Source organism: Homalodisca vitripennis, chromosome 5 (assembly GCF_021130785.1).
Source record: "Homalodisca vitripennis isolate AUS2020 chromosome 5, UT_GWSS_2.1, whole genome shotgun sequence".
NCBI classification, from domain to species: Eukaryota; Metazoa; Arthropoda; class Insecta; order Hemiptera; family Cicadellidae; genus Homalodisca; species Homalodisca vitripennis.
Window position 1 is genome coordinate 35,420,001 of NC_060211.1, and position 24,074 is coordinate 35,444,074.

At 33.0% G+C, this 24,074-nt stretch overlaps 1 protein-coding gene across 8 annotated transcripts in view; it reads left to right on the forward strand.

Annotated features, from left to right (window-relative positions):
* LOC124361990 (pyrokinin-1 receptor-like) overlaps window positions 1-24,074 on the forward strand; it is a 298,750-nt gene that overhangs the window by 220,299 nt on the left and 54,377 nt on the right. For all 8 annotated transcript variants that reach the window (XR_006922410.1, XM_046816116.1, XM_046816117.1 and 5 more), the window contains one exon: window positions 18,929-19,211. Coding sequence is in view for 7 of the 8 variants with exons in the window: in XM_046816114.1 (XP_046672070.1) it covers window positions 18,929-19,211 (283 nt within the window). In the remaining variant the exon portion in view is untranslated. The remainder of the gene's footprint in view (window positions 1-18,928; window positions 19,212-24,074) is intronic.

Sequence of the window (24,074 nt, forward strand, 5' to 3'; positions counted from 1 at the left end):
GATTGTTTTAGCAGTAGTAATAATTTTAAAATTGTTACAATAATCTTTTGCTTTTTACCTTTAGATTGAATGCTCTTTGTAAGCAGATCTGTTCTGTTGCTTATCTATACTTACTGTTTATACTTATGTATTGATTTTCACAGAAAACCTTTGTGTTCTATTGCGCGAATAAATTATTCTTATTCTTAATTGTTCTTCCAAAAAAAAGAGTAATTTCCTCCAAGAAATAAATCAATTGTAAGCCCTACTAATTTTTCTAGGAATTGAATCGGAGGGTATTGGAAGGTTTAACATATTTCGCAATGATATTTTCTCAGATAATATTTTATCTAGATACACACAGGTATACGTAAACAAGTTTCATCTCTTCAGTCAAACATTTATTGACAGTTTATTTGATGAAGTAAATGGCGAATTTATTATTTAATGGTAAGGTACTCTAATCAACCCTACATAACAAGGGAGAATGTCGATACAGTTCAGGGTCAATGGTACAGATTGAAATGAAAAGTACTAACTAAGGTCACAGACAGGATTTGAACCTGCGCTATCTCAAACTCAAATCCAAAGTCCAACGCCAAACCCCTCCGCCCACGGCTCTCAAATCTTTCTTTATCTTGTTAGCTGTTGTGATGAAACTATTATTTCCTTGTAGAACACATAGAACCACGTACATAGCTACAATACATGACTATGAAATACATAGCTTCCATTTTTATAGCTGTGTAGCTTAATAAATATGAACTGGAATATAATAACTAATCTTAACGGAAGACAGTGTTTTATATTTTTTAAGATTATAACGTTTTAAAATTGTTATTTCTAGGTCTTATTAGGAGATTAAATCCATAGTACTAACCTAATGTACGCCAGTAATAGAGTTTAATTACAAACACTTACTGAAACAACAAATCCGCAGTGGCCACAGCAGCTACCATTTAAGAGCCATGTGGAACAAGCTTTTAGAGTTCTATTGACGTTTTACTGTCTAGACTTCTCTGGTTGATCGATACAATCAACTCGTTGATACCCTTTCAGCAGCGTGTTGTTTTATAGCACCAAGACCAATCCAGACTGTTTTAAAATATAGAAGGTGGAACGTTTAAAACTTTTTCTAAATGTCGGCAATTAACCTCTAGTATTATATTAAGGGATCTTTAATTCGATATCCCCAAGTAACATCAATTCACTCGATCTAGTTTTCTGTTTTTATGGGGGATGAATTAGAGACGTTTAGATAAATTGTCCTGTTTGGGTCTACTTTCGATTGTGTGACTCAACCACTGTATACTATTCTAGAAATAATCTCTTAGAGTAAGCCTCTATGAAAGATAACTATTAGTATAATATATTATTAACATTATTTATTCAGTTATTTTTCAATTCTATTATTCAAACTTCTTCAGAGAATCCTACAAAATTATTAAATATTGAGAAATTGTCAATTGTCATTGTTTTCACAAACACTATCAGTAAGCTTGAATCGAGTTTGTTGTATCGGTATTTTTTAATAACTTAATTTAGAGGTCCTTAAATCCTTTAAGGCAAAAATTAAAGGAAGATATCCAACTACTTTATATTCGTCATCTTTTACTAATGGACTTTAATTATAGTTCCAAATAGTAAATAAAAAATTTAAATTAAAGCTTTAATATTGTCTTCTCTTCGGACGTACATTAAATTGAACACGGTTCGTGTAAACTGAGAAAACAAATTAACTCTTAGAAATATTAATAATGTATGTTGTGTAGTTGCTCTTATAAGCTGGAGAAATTTTAATTAATAAGTATACGATATTAGATTTAAAACTCAAGGTACATGATTAATTTATTGAAACTAGATGAATGAAATATGAGGTATTTTATCCACCGACATAGTAATGTTTTGCATTCAATAGCATAATAAATTTTAATAGCGTTCATTTTAATTTATAGATTAGTAGATGCTTTTCTTTAGTTATTGCTTGATTTGTGTAGTGATTTATTATGTGTTTTAATATCAATTAATTAAATATTAAAATTGGTTATTTGTATGACAACAAGATGGTAACCGCGGTTTCACACGCAATTTTCAAAATCTAAGTCTTTATATTACTTAGTAAAAGCGATTATGATGAAAAATGATGGTGTCTTATGACATTTCCAAGCGTAAGTAGGAATTCATCAGGCACACAATTTTTTAGTTATCAGTAGATTTTAGTAGTGAATCAGAGTTTTACCAAACTCTTATATTATTTTTTCACGTGTAGGACCATTTCTGGTTCTGGTTCGAGATAATAAAGCCTTGTTGCATCGAACAAGAAAGTCCAGATACATAGGTCCCTAAATACTATTTTGGTTGAAAAGCGTTTACTTCTATTCCTTGCCATAAACTTCCAATCTTAGATTACCATAGTAGTGAATGCCTTGTCTTAACGAATAAAAATATACTGAGAGGCCCATTAGGTTAACATATCTCTACTTCTGGTCGGTCAAACAATATATAGTACTAGCGGGCCCGGCGCGCTTTGCTGCGCATTTCAATAATTTTTTGCAAAAGTTGCCCGCGGCTTCGCACGCAATTTCCCGTTGAAAACAGTACACTATATTCACTTATTCTTTTTCTATCACATTCTAAACATTGCTGAGATAATTGATAGTCGTTCCATCGTGAGCCTCTTTGGCGTATTATGAAGGTATGTACCATATTCCTGCCTCTATCTAGCTGTTACCCACGGCTTCGCACGCAAATCTTAAGAACCGAAGTCCCTTATATTACTTCGTAAATTTTTTTTTTACTATAATAAATTTTAGATTAAATTAGTTATATCTCCGATGCCACGATTGAGCTTGCTTTGTTGTCTCGATCGAGAGAATATGTACACACGAGTTTTGAGAAACCATACTTCTGTCAAAAAAAACAACTAAGGTTTGATTTTATAACATTCTTTATATTTGTAGCCAACGTAAGATAGTAATTAATGATATCTGCATTACTCTTCTGATCAAGCATTGAGCATGGTTTATATTAAATAAATATTGCAGTTAAAGGTGAATTTTTTACGTCAAATTTGAATTGTATTATCTGGATAGTAAAAGTCTATGTTTAACAGTGATTGCAAAAACAGTTTAAACAAAATTTGTCGTTTCTCTTAAGCTTACTCTATGCTTTAAAAACTATAAGTGTAATATATGTTTACAAAGAACAGCTGAATAAAAATTTGAAAAGACGTTAACATATGTTTGCTGCAATGCATTTCTTATGGGTATTTCTGTAACCAGTGGGGCGGAATCCTGAATCGGGAAAGGGATGGGCATAGCTTATAAACCTTCTCCGTGGAAAAAATACATATACGTACAAATTTTCATCATGATCGGTCCAATAGTTCACGATTCCATAAAGGACAAACATACAAACATTCATTTTTATATATATAGACTAGCTGTTTCCCGCGCTTCGCACGCTTATCATAAACTTTGCCCGTGTATGTGCACTTCTTGTTCAAGTGAATTATATTTCAACGCCGATCAAGAAAATCTGTGTATGTTTTAGAGCCATTGTACACGTACATGGCTACATGTGCTTTATTAAAAAGTGGTCTAACACTCAAGTTTTGTTTTCAACCAGAGTTTTATCTTAAAGTCAAATATACACCATAAACTTAGCGCCTTCAATTTTTTTGGTTATATAATATTCGTAACTGTCCTCGTAATTGCAGTTTATAGTTTGCAGGTGCTTTGAAAATTGTTATATTTTACAGCGCCGCCTAGTGGCGAGTTACATCCATGGGCATATCATATGAACCTTCTCCGTGGAAAAATGTATATACATACAAATTTTCGTAATGTTCGGTCCAAAAGTTTACGATTCCATAAAGGACAAACACACAAACATTAATTTATATATATATATATACCTAGCGGGCCCGGCGCGCTTTGCTGCGCATTTCAATAATTTTTGCAAAAGTTGCCCGCGGCTTCGCACCGCAATTTCCCGTTGAAAACAGTACACTATATTCACTTATTCTTTTTCTATCACATTCTAAACATTGCTGAGATAATTGAATAGTCGTTCCATCGTGAGCCTCTTGGGCGTATTATGAAGGTATGTACCAATATTCCTGCCTCTATCTAGCTGTTACCCCACGGCTTCGCACGCAAATCTTAAGAACCGAAGTCCTTATATTACTTAGTAAATTTTTTTTTTTACTATAATAAAATTTTAGATTAAATTAGTTATATCTCCGATGCCACGATTGAGCTTGCTTTGTTGTCTCGATCGAGAGAATATGTACACACGGAGTTTTGAGAACCATACTTCTGTCAAAAAAAACAACTAAGTTGATTTATAACATTCTTTATATTTGTAGCCAACGTAAGATAGTAATTATGATATCTGCATTACTCTTCTGATCAAGCATGAGCATGGTTTATATTAAATAAATATTGCAGTTAAAGTGAATTTTTACGTCAAATTTGAATTGTATTATCTGGATAGTAAAGTCTATGTTTAACAGTGATTGCAAAAACAGTTTAAACAAAATTTGTCGTTTCTCTTAAGCTTACTCTATGCTTTAAAACTATAAGTGTAATATATGTTTACAAAGAACAGCTGAATTAAAAAATTTGAAAAGACGTTAACATATGTTTGCTGCAATGCATTTTCTTATGGGTATTTCTGTAACCAGTGGGCGGAATCCTGAATCGGGAACGGGATGGGCATAGCTTATAAACCTTCTCCGTGAAAAATACATATACGTACAAATTTTCATCATGATCGGTCCAATAGTTCACGATTCCATAAAGGACAAACATACAAACATTCATTTTTATATATATAGATGTAGGTCTAGTAAATCTACTTCGGCCAAAAAGCACCTACTTCCAGCTTTTTTAATTTACTTTCGGTCTAAAATATTTTAAGTGCCGTAGTTGCGCATGACTTGTTATCCTGACGATACATACAAAGCCTATTACGGTCTAGAGGGAAATCCTATCTCCTTATATATTAACTCTTATCTATCTCCGATATAAGGGGGGAACCTAATTATGTTTATGCAGCATTCCAAAATAATCGCTTATAAGGTTTTGCATTATAGAAGTCTTGTTGTTTTTCGGTCAGTAGTCTGGGAAGATGGATCGTGGAAGCATATTGTTCACTTCAACAATTTCCCTTAAGCCACTGTTAAACTTCCATATCGCAAAATCAAGTAAGACCACCAGTTTGGAGTAACTTTTGCGAAAACATTCACAGCTTTGGTTGGTTTTATAACGGTGTTTAATGAGTATTTACATGACATTAGATATTACAAATTCGTCATTCGAACAATTTGGAGTAAAAGTATATATCATATGCTTTGTCTTTGATATCTACATTACACTATTGATTATGCAATGTATACTTAATATTTTGTAACATTTTAATGTAAATAGATGTTTCAATCACTTCGTCGAACCTCAGTTGAAACTGCGAAAACATAAGTAAAAAAATGTTTTTTTTTTTTTCAGAATTCCTAAATATTTTAGGTAACTTTTCTAATATTTCTCTTCATATAAACCTTCAACGAATGGTGCATAAAAATAAAGCGCCGAATTGGTACAGTAGAGATTGGTGCTTAACAACATATTTTGCGATTCATTTTTATTTATAAGAATATAATTAGGACTACTAAGTATTTCAGTAGGCTGTATCTTAACAAATCATAGCAAATGAATACTTATGTTGTTAAATAATATAAACTTAATTCATATATTAAAATACATTTTATATTTTAGTGTAGTTTTAGGATAAGACCCCTCACTAACGTTGGTAACTATGACCAGTACACAGAACTCGCTAGGAATGTCCAATGATAGTCCTAGGGCTGGCCTGCGGCTAGCGCTGTGAAACAGTGTTTAAGTGAAACGTCTATGTTCTATATTTTCTATATTAATAAGTATTGAGCTAAGATTGAGCCCATTCCAATAAGCTATTGTACGCCACAAATAAAATTTCAGTTACAAGCAAACGCTCTGTAAAACAACCAAATCTGAGTAATCAACAACCTCCAGTGAAGAGCCATGTGTAACAAGCTTTTAGAGCTCGATTTATCGATACAACCAACTCGTAGATAACTTTTCAGGAGCGTGTGGTTTCATAGCAACCAGCCCAATCCAAATTGATTCAAAATACAATAATATATATATATAGTATCCATAAGAAGTTTGAAATACACTGAACAAAATTTGAATAACTGTTTACACGTGGACTATATTATTTCAGTAAAAGGTTGAACATAGTGAAACATGATCCTTTCTGTTTTCCGCCTAATCAAACACAGACTTTTCTCTTGCAAGTATGAAACTCCATTATTAAGCCCATTATGAGGCTGTTATTTCAAAAAAATGGTTTCAACAATTATTATATAATAAGCATTATTGAAATTGTATTAAAGGAACTTGATTGAAATATTTTATAGCTTAATCTCAAGAGCAAGACTTACCGATTAAAAATGACTATAAAGGTGAAGCTCTAGGAAGTGAACAGAGAATGAACAAGCGATATGTCTGAATCTCTTGTTAATATATAATAAATCTTATACCAAATGTGTCGAGGGTGAATTCAGGGTATTTTTTTTGTCTTGGGACAAGAAGCTTATAAATTGCACCGAGTCCTATAAGGACTTTTGCGCTACTTCCAAAGTGACAGGATATTCTGGATGGGTAACGTTGGGGTAGGGACCGCCTCCTGCCGAGATCCATAGGAAGAATTTAGGGCACTAACCTGAAGTCATGTCCCCTCGGAAGAAGGAAAGACTAGCTCTGAACCAGCCTCTACAGTCAAAACAGGCAGGGAGTTGCACACTCTTATGTCTAGGCTAGAAAGTACCTCTGATACTTAGGGAACGAACCTCACCAACTCCAACAGTCATATCCCGCAGTAAACTAAACCTGTCAAATTACCCTTGCACCCCAGAATTTCAACTTTTGCGGTTACTAATTCCTGGATATCCATAAGATTGTCCAAATTTAAGTGACACATCGGTTTTTGCTGTGCCTAATGGTAGGTTTAACTGAATGGTATAAACACAGCCAGAAGTGACCCCTGTTGGTCAGGTTTAATAATAAACGTTTTTGGAACCAACAGTTTAGAGATAATGGCTATCAATAACACTGACTAAAGGTTTGGTGGAGAAGTATAATTTACAAAAACTTGACATTAATTTGATGGATCAATCCCAGCCTCAAGGTCTAATTTCTTAAAGAAAAGTAGTCAAGTGGTGTGATAACGTAGGATGGAATTCATCTAGGCGTCTTATTATCGGACAGATCTTACCAAAATTTGTATTAATACTTTTAAGAAAATCTGTTGATAAGTGTATATTTATGGACATTGTAATTTACTCCAGTCTTACCAAAATTGTTTGTTCAAAAGTGTATTTCACCTTGTTTCCCAATCAAGAAAATACATATACATACCTCTGTCAAAATAGTAGAGAGAGAGAGGGTGAGAGAGTGAGAGAAAGGGAGAAGAGGGGGGGGAGAGGAGAGAGAACGAGAGAGCATTACATCACGTTCTTTACATTTCGGCCATCAATGATTTTGTATTTGGCAGTTTCTGCCACACTCGCGTTTAATTTACTAAACTAACTTGTGCTCGCGATACCAAATATTTGTCAAAGAAATCCTCAAAGGATTAAATTTGTTCAATCAATATGGCTTTACAAATATTCTTCGCGTTTGAACATGTGGCAATTGGAAAATGTTACACCAATTAGCAAACAAGTGCGATGAAGAGATTACTTTTTGTTTATCAATCATGATTTATATTCTTTAATTTAAACTTTATTATCGGCATTTATACAAATTTGCTGAATATTTGAAACTGTTAATAATTTATGGACGGCAAGAAAAAACATGGTACCATTAGCTGATTTAAACATTACATTATTAGTATGTGATCGCAATATCCTTACCAATTGCACGTTTGGTTTAAAACCAATTTATTTACATTCAATTGCTAATTAACTTACCGCAAGTTTTACTAATTTAAGCTGGTCAGATCAGTAAAATCAAAACAACTAATTACTGTCCTTCAATGACAGAACTTTTTCGTAACGATAGTTGTTATTTTATTGCGCTCAATTAATAAAAAATATTATCTGCGAAATTATCAAGCCATTAATAAACTTGATAATACTGGATTACTATGTGTATAAAAAAATCATAAACGATATAACTTTTTATCATATGCCTTTTACAAGATATTGAAGTTAAAAGGTTTTAGGAATACACCATTTTCAAAAAGAACTTTTAAATAGATGTTTTTTGTAATTTTGTCTTTGCATAAAAAATTAAACAGTACAAAAGCATGAAAGAGAATTTGTTATGCAAATTCGCCAAGGAGTCTATTCTGCATAACAAATTCATCGTTCATTATATTCGTAGATTTTTACACCAACAGTTTGGAGCTGACTGTAAATACTCAGTTTTCATTTGTGTATTCTTACTCCACTTTAAGATTTTAAGCTTGGGTGAAAACCGTTCTTTTTTATTTGCATTTCAATACTTCAGGCACTTAAAATGAAATTAAAATCAAGCTGAGCCCACTTTAAGAGCCCTGTCTAAATTTAAATATAGGATAGTAATGTTGAGATTTTCATGTTTCATTTTTTATTCAGCCTAATGATATGTGGTCAGAATTATACAAAATGAAGTTTTGCAGAGTGAGGCATGGGTACGTAAAATCACTAAGCATTCTTGAGGTCAAGGATAATCAATAATCCTTCCATTATTTTTTATAAACAATATTTATTTATACTGAGATAGTCCTCAGCATTCCTGAGGTCAAGGATAATCAATAATCCTTCCATTATTTTTTATAAACAATATTTATTTATACTGAGATAGTCCTCAAGCATTACTGAGGTCAAGGATAATCAATAATCCTTCCATTATTTTTTATAAACAATATTTATTTATACTGAGATAGTCCTCAAGCATTACTGAGGTCAAGGATAATCAATAATCCTTCCATTATTTTTTATAAACAATATTTATTTATACTGAGATAGTCCTCAAGCATTACTGAGGAGATCGATGGTTATTGCGAGAGATCCATAATAAGACAATCTTGGAAGCTGGGAATTTTCATAGAGATTCCATTAGTATATTTACCAAGATGTGTTTTAATAGCAAAAATGCTACAACTCAAAACGACTGTCCTTCCAGTTTATAGCTTACCATAAACATCAGCCCTATCAACACTTTTATTAGGCTATCACTATCACAATTGTACTCTATTCACTTACCTTTTAATTCACTCATTCAAATACCAGGTATCTGACCTCAAATATTAGTTACATCCAAAGCATGAAAATTACTTAATACAGTACTCTAATTGATGATTTTTAAATAAATTTTATACAAATTGCGATGACAAGGGTTTTATTGAACACCTCCACACAACCCATGAACAATATAATATCTTCACTCCCAGTTGGAATATACTTAATTCTTTGTTCTAAAGCCTTTTGTACATTTGATCACTGAGGTCCAGGATCCATAAGAACACCTACCTCTTGAACTTTGTCATTATATCTGCCATGAGAATTTGCAGGAAAATAATTTTGCTATGGACACTAGACAAAATATTTGCAACGAATGTAGGTTTAAAATTTTTTGTTGTTTAACCCATTTGATTTCAAAATTGTTGTAAGCCTAGGTGTTTGGTTGTTACACGTTAGAGGGAACACGTCTTTCCTCCACGCACAACACTCATCTCAGTAAGGTTCTATATTTTATAAGAGAAATAACGTTTACTTTTAGCAGCACGCCTCTTTGCTCTCTTATAACCATTTTTTAACTTCAAAAACAATTCATAACTATGACGTGAGTCTTTAAAAAATACACATTCATGGCCTAATTTCAAGCTAACTAAATTAGCAGCAGTGGGTAGATTTAAGCTTCATATTTAGACCTACCATCGTTACATTTATCTTGCCATATATAAGATTTTTATTTCCATTACGTTTACTTAATAATATCCCTCAAGTATCCTTGAGGTCAGTTGAGGAGAGACCGGGAGGAACATCTAATCTCGCCAACTAATCTGTTTCGACCTAGGTTGCATCAGGTTCTGAAATTTCGAACAATTACCTGTTTGAGTTAATCACAGTACATCATACTGGATGACGAAATCATATCTTAATTAAGTTTAACATTACAAATGTATTCGGGTTGTAATAATAAACCTTTTTCTTACCTTCCTAAGCTTTCATTAAGACTTTGTAACAACACTTAATGTCTAATGGAAACCATCTATCTTCCTGAGAGTTATAACATAATCTTATTATATTATTGCTATTATTTCTGAAGTTTGGAGAAATTATTACCTATTTTCACTCAAATACAACGCTGCTTGAGTTTAATCATACTTAATAATATAACTTTTATTATCTTATCTCAATAAAGCAAATCTTAATTAAATAACATTACCAATTTATTCAGTTAGAGTGAATCGTAACTTTTTCTTACTGTACATTCTTAAGCATTTTATTTTTGACTTTGTTACAATGTCCTTAGTTTATTCATAATAAGAACCATCCTCTCCTCTCGTCATCGGGGGAATATTCATATCATAATCTTATTATTTCAAAAATGTCTTGGTTATTTCATATTTTTCAATAATAATTCAGTGATTGAGCAATTGTATTTTTCCTTACACGTAGCAGATTTATCAATAATATAAGTGTAAATTTTCATTTTGATTATTCGTTTTTTGCGGATTGGAAGAGATTATAGCAGAATATAAATAATTCCCTCTATTGATCCTAATTAAAATGGAACTTCTTCATTTTTTTTGATAGACCAAACAAAAAAAACATGCTGATCAAAACTTGTCTAATAGAGTGGCTGTATGCTTAGGTGTTCCAAGTCTGCAGGCACGATTACTTCGTAGTCTCGGCTTTTCATTGGGCCCCAGTCCGTGCAAATTGCCCAAGAAAACAATGTTTTGTACGAAGGTAACCTTGTACGTTTGACGATAACACATGGGGGTGGTGACTTCTGAGGTCGTAGTAATAAATACTAGAATTCGAAGTTTACTTATAAAGTTCAGTTTAATTATTAAAACTTACAAGCACACTTTTGATGGTAAGGAAATGTATGTAATGCCACGTTGCTGCCAATTAGAACATAAGAACTAAAAATGTATATCTTATAGGTGGACCTAAAATATCCAATGTTTCTATGGAATTATGCCTACGATGTTTTTAACTTTATTAAAACACTAAGATTTCACTTTCCTTCGCAATATGTAGACATTGAAGCTGTAGTCTAAGAAACGGTTATTTCTAGAAGAGGAGTAGAAGTTGGGATCAGTGGTAGCCATATCTTCAAACAACACCGTGAGATACATCAGCTACGTGAACTCGCCTAAAACAAATTCGCGTTTTCGGTATTAGCCATTTAAATGATACAAATTACTTATTTATTATAAAAACTTCATTATCATTAAATGGCGAACGTTTGTGTTCGCCATAAGGATGACTGACCACAAACTTTTATCTATCTCAATCAAGCAAATAAAAAGATCTTTACTTTACTATTTACAACTTTTCTTTACGTTACATATCATTTTTATACGTTTGGCATCAAAGGGCTAATTTATATTAATACGAAAAGATATAAATTTTACTGTACGGACAAAGCGCGAGCGAGGTCTGATCGGTCACGTAGTTGGGCTGCTAAAAGGGTTAGACGAAAAATATACATACGCTTGCCAATTAGGTAGTTACTCACGCCAATAGACCATTTAGTTCCCGGAACATTGGATAAAAATAAAATTAATTATACTGGCTGACTAGGTTGTGATTTTACCACATTATATAGAATTTAAATTAACCAATTAACCGGTACACCCTGATGTAATCGAATATATTTTACAGCGTTTTCTTTTTTAATATAAGAGAGATTCCTATACATTTTTAAATTCAATTTAAATTTGAAGTTACTCGCAATTTTGACGTAAGTTTGTGACTATATATTTAAAAACAAACAATAAATAATGTTTTATATTGATATAGTAATTTAAAAAGTTCACTATCTATATATCAACTCCTTGTGGTTTTAAAACATCATATTCAACAAAATGTATCAGTTTATGACGAAAAATGTATGAATTATGTGATAATTTTAGTACAAATTTATGAAATACATCTTACAATTTCAAACTCAAGATAGTAACAGCTCAAATGTAATCATATAACTAGTCATTACGTGACATAGAAGAATGCAGATCTCGCGTTTTCTTGAAATTGTCCATTATTACATATTTTGACGTGCTTATTTTTTTAAAAAAAAATACGCGTTTTGACATTCAATGTAAAATTCCATAATTACAAAAATAAATTGTTCAAAGAATAAAATGAAACATTTTAACTTTGAAAGCAAAATTTCAGGACACCATACTAAAGGAAAAAAATTTCTAAGCACATAAAATACATATTTGTTATAAAAATATATAGCTTATTCTGTATGAAAGGATTTTACTATAAAAAGGTTTACTACTCTCGAGCAATCCACTAAAAGTCAATAAATACAGACAGATACAGCTGACCGTTTCTTAGACGTCATACTGATACGAAGCGGAAATAGACCATTATTTTAGTATTAGAGCAACATTTATATTTATTAAACCTATTGAACCACATCCCAAAATATATCCTGCACATATTGTTGTTAAACACCCTTTATAAAATTTTTCGTATGTATGTGTACGAATGTACTGTATACTGAACTAAGGCGTACAAAACATTCTTTTTTTATGGTGACGTCGAAGGACACAGTACCCCTTCCTCACCCCGAGAGAGAAGTTTTGTGACCGCAGGAGTCGGGATGGATGAAGCGGAGTGCGGTTTATTCTCTCGAGAGTGACAGAGAACTTCTCACCCGCGATGCTCATCACTCAACTTGACTTCTAATTAAAATTATTTCTATAAACTGCACGTTTAAACCTATGTTCTGATATACTACCATTGTAAATAGTTCTGACAGCAATCATAACGTGTATATCTCATCAATAGTTTTTTGTAAATTAATATTTGTAATAAGGTTCAACAAATGTAATTCATATATATATATATTATATACACATCTTAGATAAGTAATTTTATCTCAATTAAGGATTACAGTCAAACGATGACATCCTTTATACAAAATATATACTCGTATTTCCAATTAAATTAACAAACAAGGTGATAAACAAATTATTTGAAAATTTGACGTCTATCATAGTATGTTTACTTACTGAATAAAAGAAGTAGTAAAATATTTTATAATTATTTTTTTAAATTCAGTTGAGTTAATTTAAGTCCTATTGCATTAATTTATATATTTGATGAAGTAAACATATTCTGAATGTTATTAAAACGTATTTACTATTCTTATAACGTTATGTTTTATTACTATTGTTGTTAATAATATACAGTGTATATTTTCATCTATAAAAAATTATTGGAAAAAGTTAATTTTTAAACAAACTAATATGTTTTAACAATGATTTTTCCCCACTTGATTTACTAAATCTTATTATTTACATAAATAGCATTTGTTATTTATAATTACAACATATACCACTATTGATTTATACAACGACAACTTTTATCAAAACGGATATGATAATGGATACCCGAATGACCTAAATATTTTTTATAAAAAAAAAAATAAGCAAATCCCATAGACCACACTTTTATGCATTGTTTTTATTTGACACAAAATTGTGTTGTTTAATTATTTTAAATATTGCTAATAATGATAGCTTTCAAACACATAGTAGGCCTAGTCAAATCCGGGCAATCTCTTAGCAACTAATCTGTTAACTTTTGGCGAAATCCGATTTAAGAAGGAGAAGAAGGTTTTGGGAATTTTTCATTCCACCTATGGCTTGTGAATCCTTTATCGTTGTAGCAAAATCCTCGACTTATTATTTTAAAGGTAAAAGTTTAACCCTTCAAGGAATCCGCTCTCTATAAGAATATAGTTCTCGGTGCTGACATTAAATTTTTTCTTCCCAGCTCACTGAGGAAAGTTTTATTCTAAGTAAGCCTTTCTCCTTAAGGTTTAAAATTTATACGACGTTAAACTTTCATTACTGTCTGTAACTATAATTAATGTTTCCAACACTCTGACAACCAAGTGGCGTAATGACCGAGAGAGTTGCAAATATTTTTGTATTAGTCTGCTATTTTAACACTGCACTAGTAGGTCTATTCTTGAATGAATATATGTACGTAATTTCGATAAGACAGCAGATGCACTAGTCGTCTGTCGCAGTTGGGAGTCGGTTGACCCTATCTAACCCTATGTTAAATTATCTGCAAAGTTTCCGTATCTTTATATCAGGAACCGTTTATGGTATCAACATAATTTTTTATTGAAGTTTTCTTAATATCTTTTGACTTGAAGAAATAAAAAATTAAAAATAAATGGTTTTTTTATTTAAAAGATAAAGTTTTTAAAAAAACCATGTTTTATTGTAAATAAAACGTAATAACTTTTTTTTATAAATATTTTTAAAATCTGCCCTGGTCATTTTTTTAGTTTTAAATTTTCTACAAACGAAACAAAAATCATTGAGATATCTTGAGTAGTTCCTGAGATAATGGTACATAAGTGCAAAAAAGTAAACTTTTGGAATTCGTCCAATATGAAAAGAGTTGGGTTGCGGTAGTGAACCAGTTCAAATTACAACACGACTGCTCGAAAAAAATGTAAAGGAAATAGCTATAGTAAAACTTGTATAAATATGTTCACGTTTTAAGCTATTGATCAGATTTTAATAATCTTCATAATTAAATAGTACTTTACGTTCAGTAAAACATGATAACGTTATTGAGGTTTTAGTCAAAACACTACATTTTAAGTTCTAAAAGAAATGTTAATTAATTGGAATTAGATGATGTTGTACCGATAGTTGACATTGAAAAATGTTTCCATGTTGTTACAATGTTGCAAAGGAACAATATACTGAAATCTTATAAAACCGTGTGCTAAAAGTATTGAACATTACTGTACTGCACTAAGAAACAGTTTCCTCCATAATAATCCATTTTTCTTTAAATACAAGTTATGCGAGTGAGTTTATAGCATGTGAAAATCTCTCCGAGATAATTTTTTATACAAGAGTGCTTTGTTGTTTTATTTTATTTTCGTTAATGACCAGGTGCTGACCCACACCGGTGGCTGAAATTGTAGTGTGATACCGTTGATAGTTTTTAATCTAATTCTAACTATCATAAAGACCGATTAATTAATTTTATTACTATTTCAGTAGTTAAGGAATCATGTAAAGAATGTTGTGCTGGCTGCTAACGAAACTTGACAATTATATAAATCTTTAGGAACTACTCAACTAAACATCATTACACTTCACAAGAACTCATAAAATCACACATTTTTCACTTAGAATTACCCAGTTGTTTAATTGATGTTTTATTTTATTTCAGGATATTACCCGTACATTATAAAAGTAATATGTATATAAATCATACAATACCGAGATTTATATAATGTACGTTATTGGCTGAGCTTTAGAGAATACAGTCACTTGTGGGACTTGACAAATTTCATTTTTGTCTATCTGCCTGCACGTTATGTCGAAAACGAAATGACCAATAGACTAGAACGTTTGTATGAAGCTTCATTTATATATGAGTAACACAGAGTTTCATGATGGTGCATGTCACTATGTAGCATTTGGCTGAGATTTAACACATATTTATACATTGATCTTATGGGTGACTCTGATCGAAAACAGCGGAATTAATAAAATTGTAAACAAACTGTGTCCACTCGTATGAGATTTTAACAAGTGACACTTTCATTCATAGAGGAAAAACAAAATATAATAGACTGGAGTTAATTTTAAAAGACAGTGTCACACGCAAGGCAGTACCAGTTAAAACTTAGGATTATGAAATTTCCAAATAATTTTAATGAACCATGATGCAAATTTATTTAATTCTTTTCCGAAGATGGAAAACCAAGATGTTGACTACCATGACTTGGTTTGAGTTTAATGAAATAACATATATTGGAATCACCTTTCATTCATTACTTTTGGTTAATAACAACAATTCCACGTGATGACGAGTGAAACCTTTCCCCGAATATTGGAACATCCCCGAAAAAGACTCCCCGATAAACGATGTCACCGAGATACCAACAAACCTAGTGCAACAGTATAAGTTTTTTGAGTCGTCCTTGGGCATGAACCTTTGAATTTGCCTCACGTGGATGTGTTTCTCAACAATAAACTCCTAGATCACTCCTAGTTGTGTACATTCTTAAGCAGTTTGGGCACTCAAATTCCTTAAGAGCACAGCAAATTCCTTAAGAGAACATGAACGAGATCAGATAAGGAAGAGTCAGATAAGAGGAAGTATCATATATCTATAAATTCTACTGATGCATCGTTCTTTTATTTACCCATAGGGCCAGAGTTTAAATAAAATATGTCGACGAATCAGATAACCATTAATTTTTTCATTTGAAATAATGTCACCATAAAAACACTAAATAGAAAGAGGATAATTTATATTATCCACCAGCAAAGACATAAAGGACAGTACAAAAACACCTGTGCTAGAGTACAATCACAGCTGTTTACAAGTAATGGGGCGAGACAGGTGCTCTATATTATCAGCCCTTAGGCACTTAGCCTAAGCCATCTGTCTCGCAGCGACACAAGTGTTTATGTACAACACAGTGACATATGCTTAATCTCCTATCTCTATTAAACCACACTGCTGCACATATTCACTTTACTTATCGTACCATTTTTACTCCACACATTGTGTAAAATACATTTCTTGGCATGTATGTTGATGCTGAGGTTGAAGTTATAATATTCCAATTTTAAAATGTTCACTGAATATACGGTTTTTTTTTTATTTTTGGGCTTCATTCGAAAATGTAATACATTTAGTAAGATCCGTATAAATCGCTTCAATAAGAACAAATCTCCGTTATCTACAACGAGTACCAGCTAATCATATTTTTTTCTGTTTCACTTCTTTTAGAGTTTTAAAACTGTTGTCTGTACTTCTACATAAATTTAAACAGCCAATTTCAAGAAAATACACAGCAAGTAGGTATGAACCTAATCACACTCTTTAATGGGTTCATTCACTATTACAAATGGTTTTGAGCTATTAAACAATAACATACATGGTAGAAAGTTATAAAACGAACTTCTTAAAAAAATACCTTAGTAGCCTAACATAAAGTATGATATAGGAGTGACCTGACTGGTTTCTCCACTCACGGTCTAAGGTGTCAGACTTTTGAGCATGGGTTAGATGTAGATTACAATTCCGCGTTGGTCGAAGAATTTACCAATATCGCATTATCGATATTAGTCAATTAATATTCACTGAAAATACGGTTATACTCGTATTTACCCATGTATTGGGGTAGCAGAAAACTCCAGAAAGTAACTGGAGTCTTGTAAAAACCTCTAGTTCTTGAGTTTATATAAAATAATTATCGCAATATTTATCATCAGTTGAATACACTGTAGTCAACACCAAACTAAATAATAAACCAAAATCTTAATTTGACGAATTTGTTTCAAACATAAGGTTTACTTTCTTTTTTTTTGACAGTTTATAAACCACCTCACACTACAAAACACTAATACACCTGTACTGAAAATCCAAGTTACAAGTTCTAACATTACAGTTACATTAATTACATCAATTTATTTGTTAATAATTAAGATTTAAAAACTGTCAAATGGTAGAAACAAGTAGTTGACTATAATGTTCCCGTTAACACCTAAAACGCCAATCGCTAACTCAATTGAAATCATGAAATATTTTTGTCTTGTCATATAAAACTATCCATATTCAGTCTAAAGATTCTCAGTTTCAGTTTAACATGCAGTGTGGTATAAGAGGCATTGGTAAACAATGAAAAAAATTTAATGATTAAATGGTATTTTATAGGTTTTCCTCTTTCATTGGTCATTCACTTCTCATCGTTATAATTATACTTATATGACTAATATAATAACGGGTATTGTGAGACTAAACTTCTTTCCTGGTTTGAAAATGCATAGGAATACATTTTAATCTAATAACTAATAAACAAGGGATGACTGAGAAAAAGTCAAACAAAAGGTGACATGTCAGCTTTACTCGTCCACTCATGCCCAGCTCTGCTGAATCTAATCAAGTGTCACCCAATTCATATTTCTACATTCAGGTAAAATTCTTTCTTTCACTGCTGTATGAACATGTTGCTGTTCAATTCTATAAGCATAAAAATCATATTAGTAATAATGTCTATTGCAGTATTAAACGCTTAGTAAAACAAATGTAATATTTCCGATCGTCTTTTTATCGTACAATATATTTTTTTATTAATTTTTATATACTGTACTTCCAAAATTAACTAACTAACTTATAATAGTAATGGTATTTATAGAACAATAGTAGTTTATTATCGTACTTAATATTAGAAATAAATTATAAATAAATGAGAAAATAGTACATTTAATTTATGTATTACTCAAACACTTTTAATAAAACAATTTTGTAATTTTAATATGACCAGTATTAAATTTAATGCCAGTACTGATCCAAAACCATACAAAACTTTTAGTTTTAGTTACTAAATTGTATTTAAATGCATCAAGGAAATGAAAATATGAAATATACATACAAGTTTGCTGTATCATAAAAATAGATGTAATATATTTTATGGTTAAAAACAATTAATAGTGTATCATATTTATCAAATCGTACTTTAATAGGATAGCAAGACAAATGCAAACAAAACAATAAAGTACAACGTTATTCTGCATAACAAGATGAAATCATAAATTTCAGTTTAAAATGATAACAAATTAGGTTTTACGTTCAGTTAATTAAAATCTGAATGTTTGTAAGACGATTATCTGTTTGCAGAATTTCGAGTAATGGAGGAGGCGTTGGCGAACAATGGGACGTCATCGGATGTGTATCCGCTGCAGGAAAAGCGCGACCCTCTCTACATCGTGGTGCCCATCACCATCGTCTACACGGTCATCTTCTTCTCGGGGGTGACCGGAAACGTGGTGACCTGCGTGGTGATTGCACGCAACAAGCACATGCACACCGCCACCAACTACTATCTCTTCAGTCTGGCCATCTCCGACCTGCTCCTGCTCGTGTCCGGACTGCCTCAAGAGATGTACTCAATCTGGTCTAAGTAAGTCCACAATCAACTATCTCTTCAGTCTGGCCATCTCCGACTTGCTCCTGCTCGTGTCTGGACTGCCTCAAGAGATGTACTCAATCTGGTCAAGGTAAGTCCACAATCAACTATCTCTTCAGTTTGACCATCTCCGACCTGCTCCTGCTCGTTTCCGGACTGCCTCAAGAGATGTACTCAATCTGGTCAAGGTAAGTCCCCAATCAATTATCTCTTCAGTCTGGCCATCTCCAACTTGCCCTGCTCGTGTCTGGACTGCCTCAAGAGATGTACTCAATCTGGTCTAGATAAGTCCGCCACCAACTACTATCTCTTCAGTCTGGCCATCTCCGACTTGCTCCTGCTCGTGTCCGGACTTCCTCAAGAGAATTACTCTATCTGGTCAAGGTAAGTCCACAATCAACTATCTCTTCATTTTGGCCATCTCCGACCTGCTCCTGCTCGTGTCCGGACTGCCTCAAGAGAATTACTCTATCTGGTCAAGGTAAGTCCACAATCAACTATCTCTTCAGTCTGGCCATCTCCGACCTGCTCCTGCTCGTGTCCGGACTGCCTCAAGAGAATTACTCTATCTGGTCAAGGTAAGTCCACAATCAACTATCTCTTCAGTTTGGCCATCTCCGACTTGCTTCTGCTCGTGTCCGGACTTTCTTAAGAGAATTACTCTATCTGGTCAAGGTAAGTCCACAATCAACTATCTCTTCAGTCTGGCCATCTCCGACCTGCTCCTGCTCGTGTCCGGACTGCCTCAAGAGAATTACTCTATCTGGTCAAGGTAAGTCCACAATCAACTATCTCTTCAGTCTGGCCATCTCCGACTTGCTTCTGCTCGTGTCTGGATTGCCTCAAGAGACGTACTCAATCTGGTCTAGTTAAGTCCGCCACCAACTATCTCTTCAGTCTGGCCATCTCCGACTTGCTCCTGCTCCTGGTCAAGGTCATCTCCGATTTGCTCCTGCTCATAACATACGCTCCTTTGAATATGTGTGTTTTTTCGTCATTATTATTTTTCTATATAAAAAAGTGTATTGTTTATTGAGATGTCAGTAATCATGCAAATAGTGATACTTATATTTAAAATTTAAACACAATTGAGTTTCATAATTTGTGATTGTATTTTCACCTTCTTTTCGGAATTTAACCAATAAACAATATTATTTTTGTTTGAGTGTTTTCATTGTCATATATATCAAACAAAATGTTTCTAACTCTTACAATATGATGAAAAATCTGTTTAATAATCAAACATCTGTTGGTTATCAATAAAGTAATACGTCTAGTTTAGTAAACATAACGTTTAACACACACACACACACACACACACACACACACACACACACACACACACACACACACACACACACACACACACACACACACACACACACACACACACACACACACACACACACACACACACACACACACACACACACACACACACACACACACACACACACACACACACACACACACACACACACCACACACACACACACACACACACACACACACACACACACACACACACACACACACACACACACACACACACACACACACACACACACACACACACACACACCACACACACACACACACACACACACACACACACACACACACACACACACACACACACACACACACACACACACACACACACACACACACACACACACCACACACACACACACACACACACACACACACACACACACACACACACCACACACACACACCACACACACACACACACACACACACACACACACACACACACACACACACCACACACACACACACACACACACACACACACACACACACACACACCACACACACACACACACACACACACACACACACACACACACACACACACACACACACACACACACAACACACACACACACACACACACACACACACACACACACACACACACACACACACCACACACACACACACACACACACACACACACACACACACACACACACACACACACACACACACACACACACACACACACACACACACACACACACACACACACACACACACACACACACACACACACACACACACACACACACACACACACACACACACACACACACACACACACACACACACACACACACACACACACACACACACACACACACCACACACACACACACACACACACACACACACACACACACACACACACACACACACACACACACACACACACACACACACACACACACACACACACACACACACACACACACACACACACACACACACACACACACACACACACACACACACACACACACACACACACACACACACACACACACACACACACACACACACACACACACACCACACACACACACACACACACACACACACACACACACACACACACACACACACACACACACACACACACACACACACACACTTACATACTGCCTACCCAAGAAAGGTTACTCTTCTACAAGTTTTGTTTCTGCTTATACCTTTACATATTTTTATGTTTGCTTATTTTTTACTTATTTATGGGTTATTAACTACTAAACGAAAATAATATTCTATATATTTTTAATTATCAATTATTTTACTACTCAACGTCACTTCTTGGATTGCATATCGACTATTGATTACATGTACGTTCGTAGTGAACATGTATGTTCGTTGTGACAGTACAGGTTCGTAGCAGAACAAGTATGACTAATATATTCTGCTGATTTACCACACCCTTGGCATTGGTCATTGTCACAGTGCATATTGTTGGTAGATCAAATCTTCCAAAGTATTATCCTGATTTTTACCCCATTGTTACTTTGTCTGTCATCACAATCAATTCAGTAGGGATGACAGAAAGTTGTTTAATACTTCGGATTTTCTATTAGTATTGGCGGCTATAGTCAAATTTAAATATTAAATTCATCGGATAATGTTTCGTCTCTTATTCTTATTACTCTTTGATCTCCAATAAATTCATCCATGTAAATAGAGAGGAAATAACATTTATTGCACAATAATTATTGTAAATTATTGAGTTTTCCACTCCTTCACCTTCAGTTACAAAGGGGTATAAAATACATGTTTAATCGTATATGGCAGTAGCTGGAGCAAATGCAAACATTGCTTTAAACTATTTACTCTCTGTTAACATGATTTCACCAGAATTTTCATCCATCGAATATAAAGTTTGTTTTTGTTGTTTTGAAATTCTGAGCAGCCTAAGATGCACTGTGACCTGAGTTGACCCTAATACACTAACTCCTGAGAGTATTAAAGAATTTGGGATATATGTTTTGTCTTTATACGATTTCTTAAATTGTTACCTATTCATTGGTAATAGCCAGTATAGAAATAATTTGATAGTTTTACTTATTTTTTAGCACACTAATAATAGTAACAGATTACTTTTTCAAATTTTAATTACTAATAATGTTTTTGTTTCATGGAATTGTTATAAATAAGAATAAATATAATCAACATTTTTATTTACGAAATACCCTTCACCACCCCCCAAATACAGTACATACTCGAGTCAAACTATCATAGAATTTGAATGAAATCAAATCAAAAACATCTTTATTTCCATTATGGAACAAAAAATTTAGAAATCATAGGAGCACAATTTTACATTTATAATATAAAATTACTTTAGTAATTAACACCAAAACACAAAAAATAATATAGTATCTTTCAAACAGTAAATTACCGAAATTTTAGGGGGTTAGTCAAATGTTAACACTGGGCAAACTATTATTTGTCATCTACAGGGTGTTCCATGAAGAAACGGAGAAACTGTCAGGACTTGTTCTTACAGTGAAAATAATGAAAAAAGTTCATATACACATAGGTCCAGAAACGCTTAGTTAGCGAGCTATACAGGGTGAAAGATTTCGCCCAGATTTCAGTGCCACCGTTAAAAGGGAGCCCTATTAAATTATTTTGGGCGTTACCCAGGACGTAAAATTTAATGTATATTATGCAAATTGAACTGAAAAATTGAATAAAATTGGTACCAGACCTCTAGCTGCAGTAATTTTTAAGATATCTGAAGAAATACGCAAAATTCGGTGTCCAAAAACAAGTTTCATTTAGGTTTCAAGTAGATTAACTTTGTTAAATGTGTAACAAACACGTAAAATTCTTTAACAAAACTTGTAAAGAATTAATTTCTTAAGATAATGATGTAAAATAAGCCAATAAAAATTATACGTAAACTTTAAGAAAATCAATTTTTAATTAAATAAATAACGTACGAAGAATAGACAAAATCGGTTACACTTTATTTCTTGCTGAACGTACATCCTAATATTTGGAGAAAACATGTTAATTATTGAAAACATTATTGAAAATAATTATATATAGATTTTATTTATAGAAACATTCTTCTCTTTTTTCTAATGAATTACATACTAGTAAAAAAACTTTAGTGTCATAAAATCTGAAACTTAACAATAATATTGCGAATTAATTTACGTTATTCTACCACTTTTGTAACAAAAATATTATTTTCATAGGTTGGCAGTACTAACAGCTGTTCAACAATCACAATTTTTTTAAATATTTTATATTGAAGTGTCATACAGATAAGTTAAGTGTAAATATTGATACAGTATAAAAGTTAATATGCCGTTTCAATTTTCTAATGAAGAATATACCGACATAATGTTCTGTTACGGATATGCTAATGGAAATGCGGAAGCTGCTCGACGTGAATATCAGGAAAGATTTCCTGCAAGGCGGATTCCGAATGCGAAAACCTTTTCTTCAGTGTTTCAGTTTTTAAGAACGAATGGATCATTTCCAACAATTTCGTTTTCGGTTCAACGGCAGGCA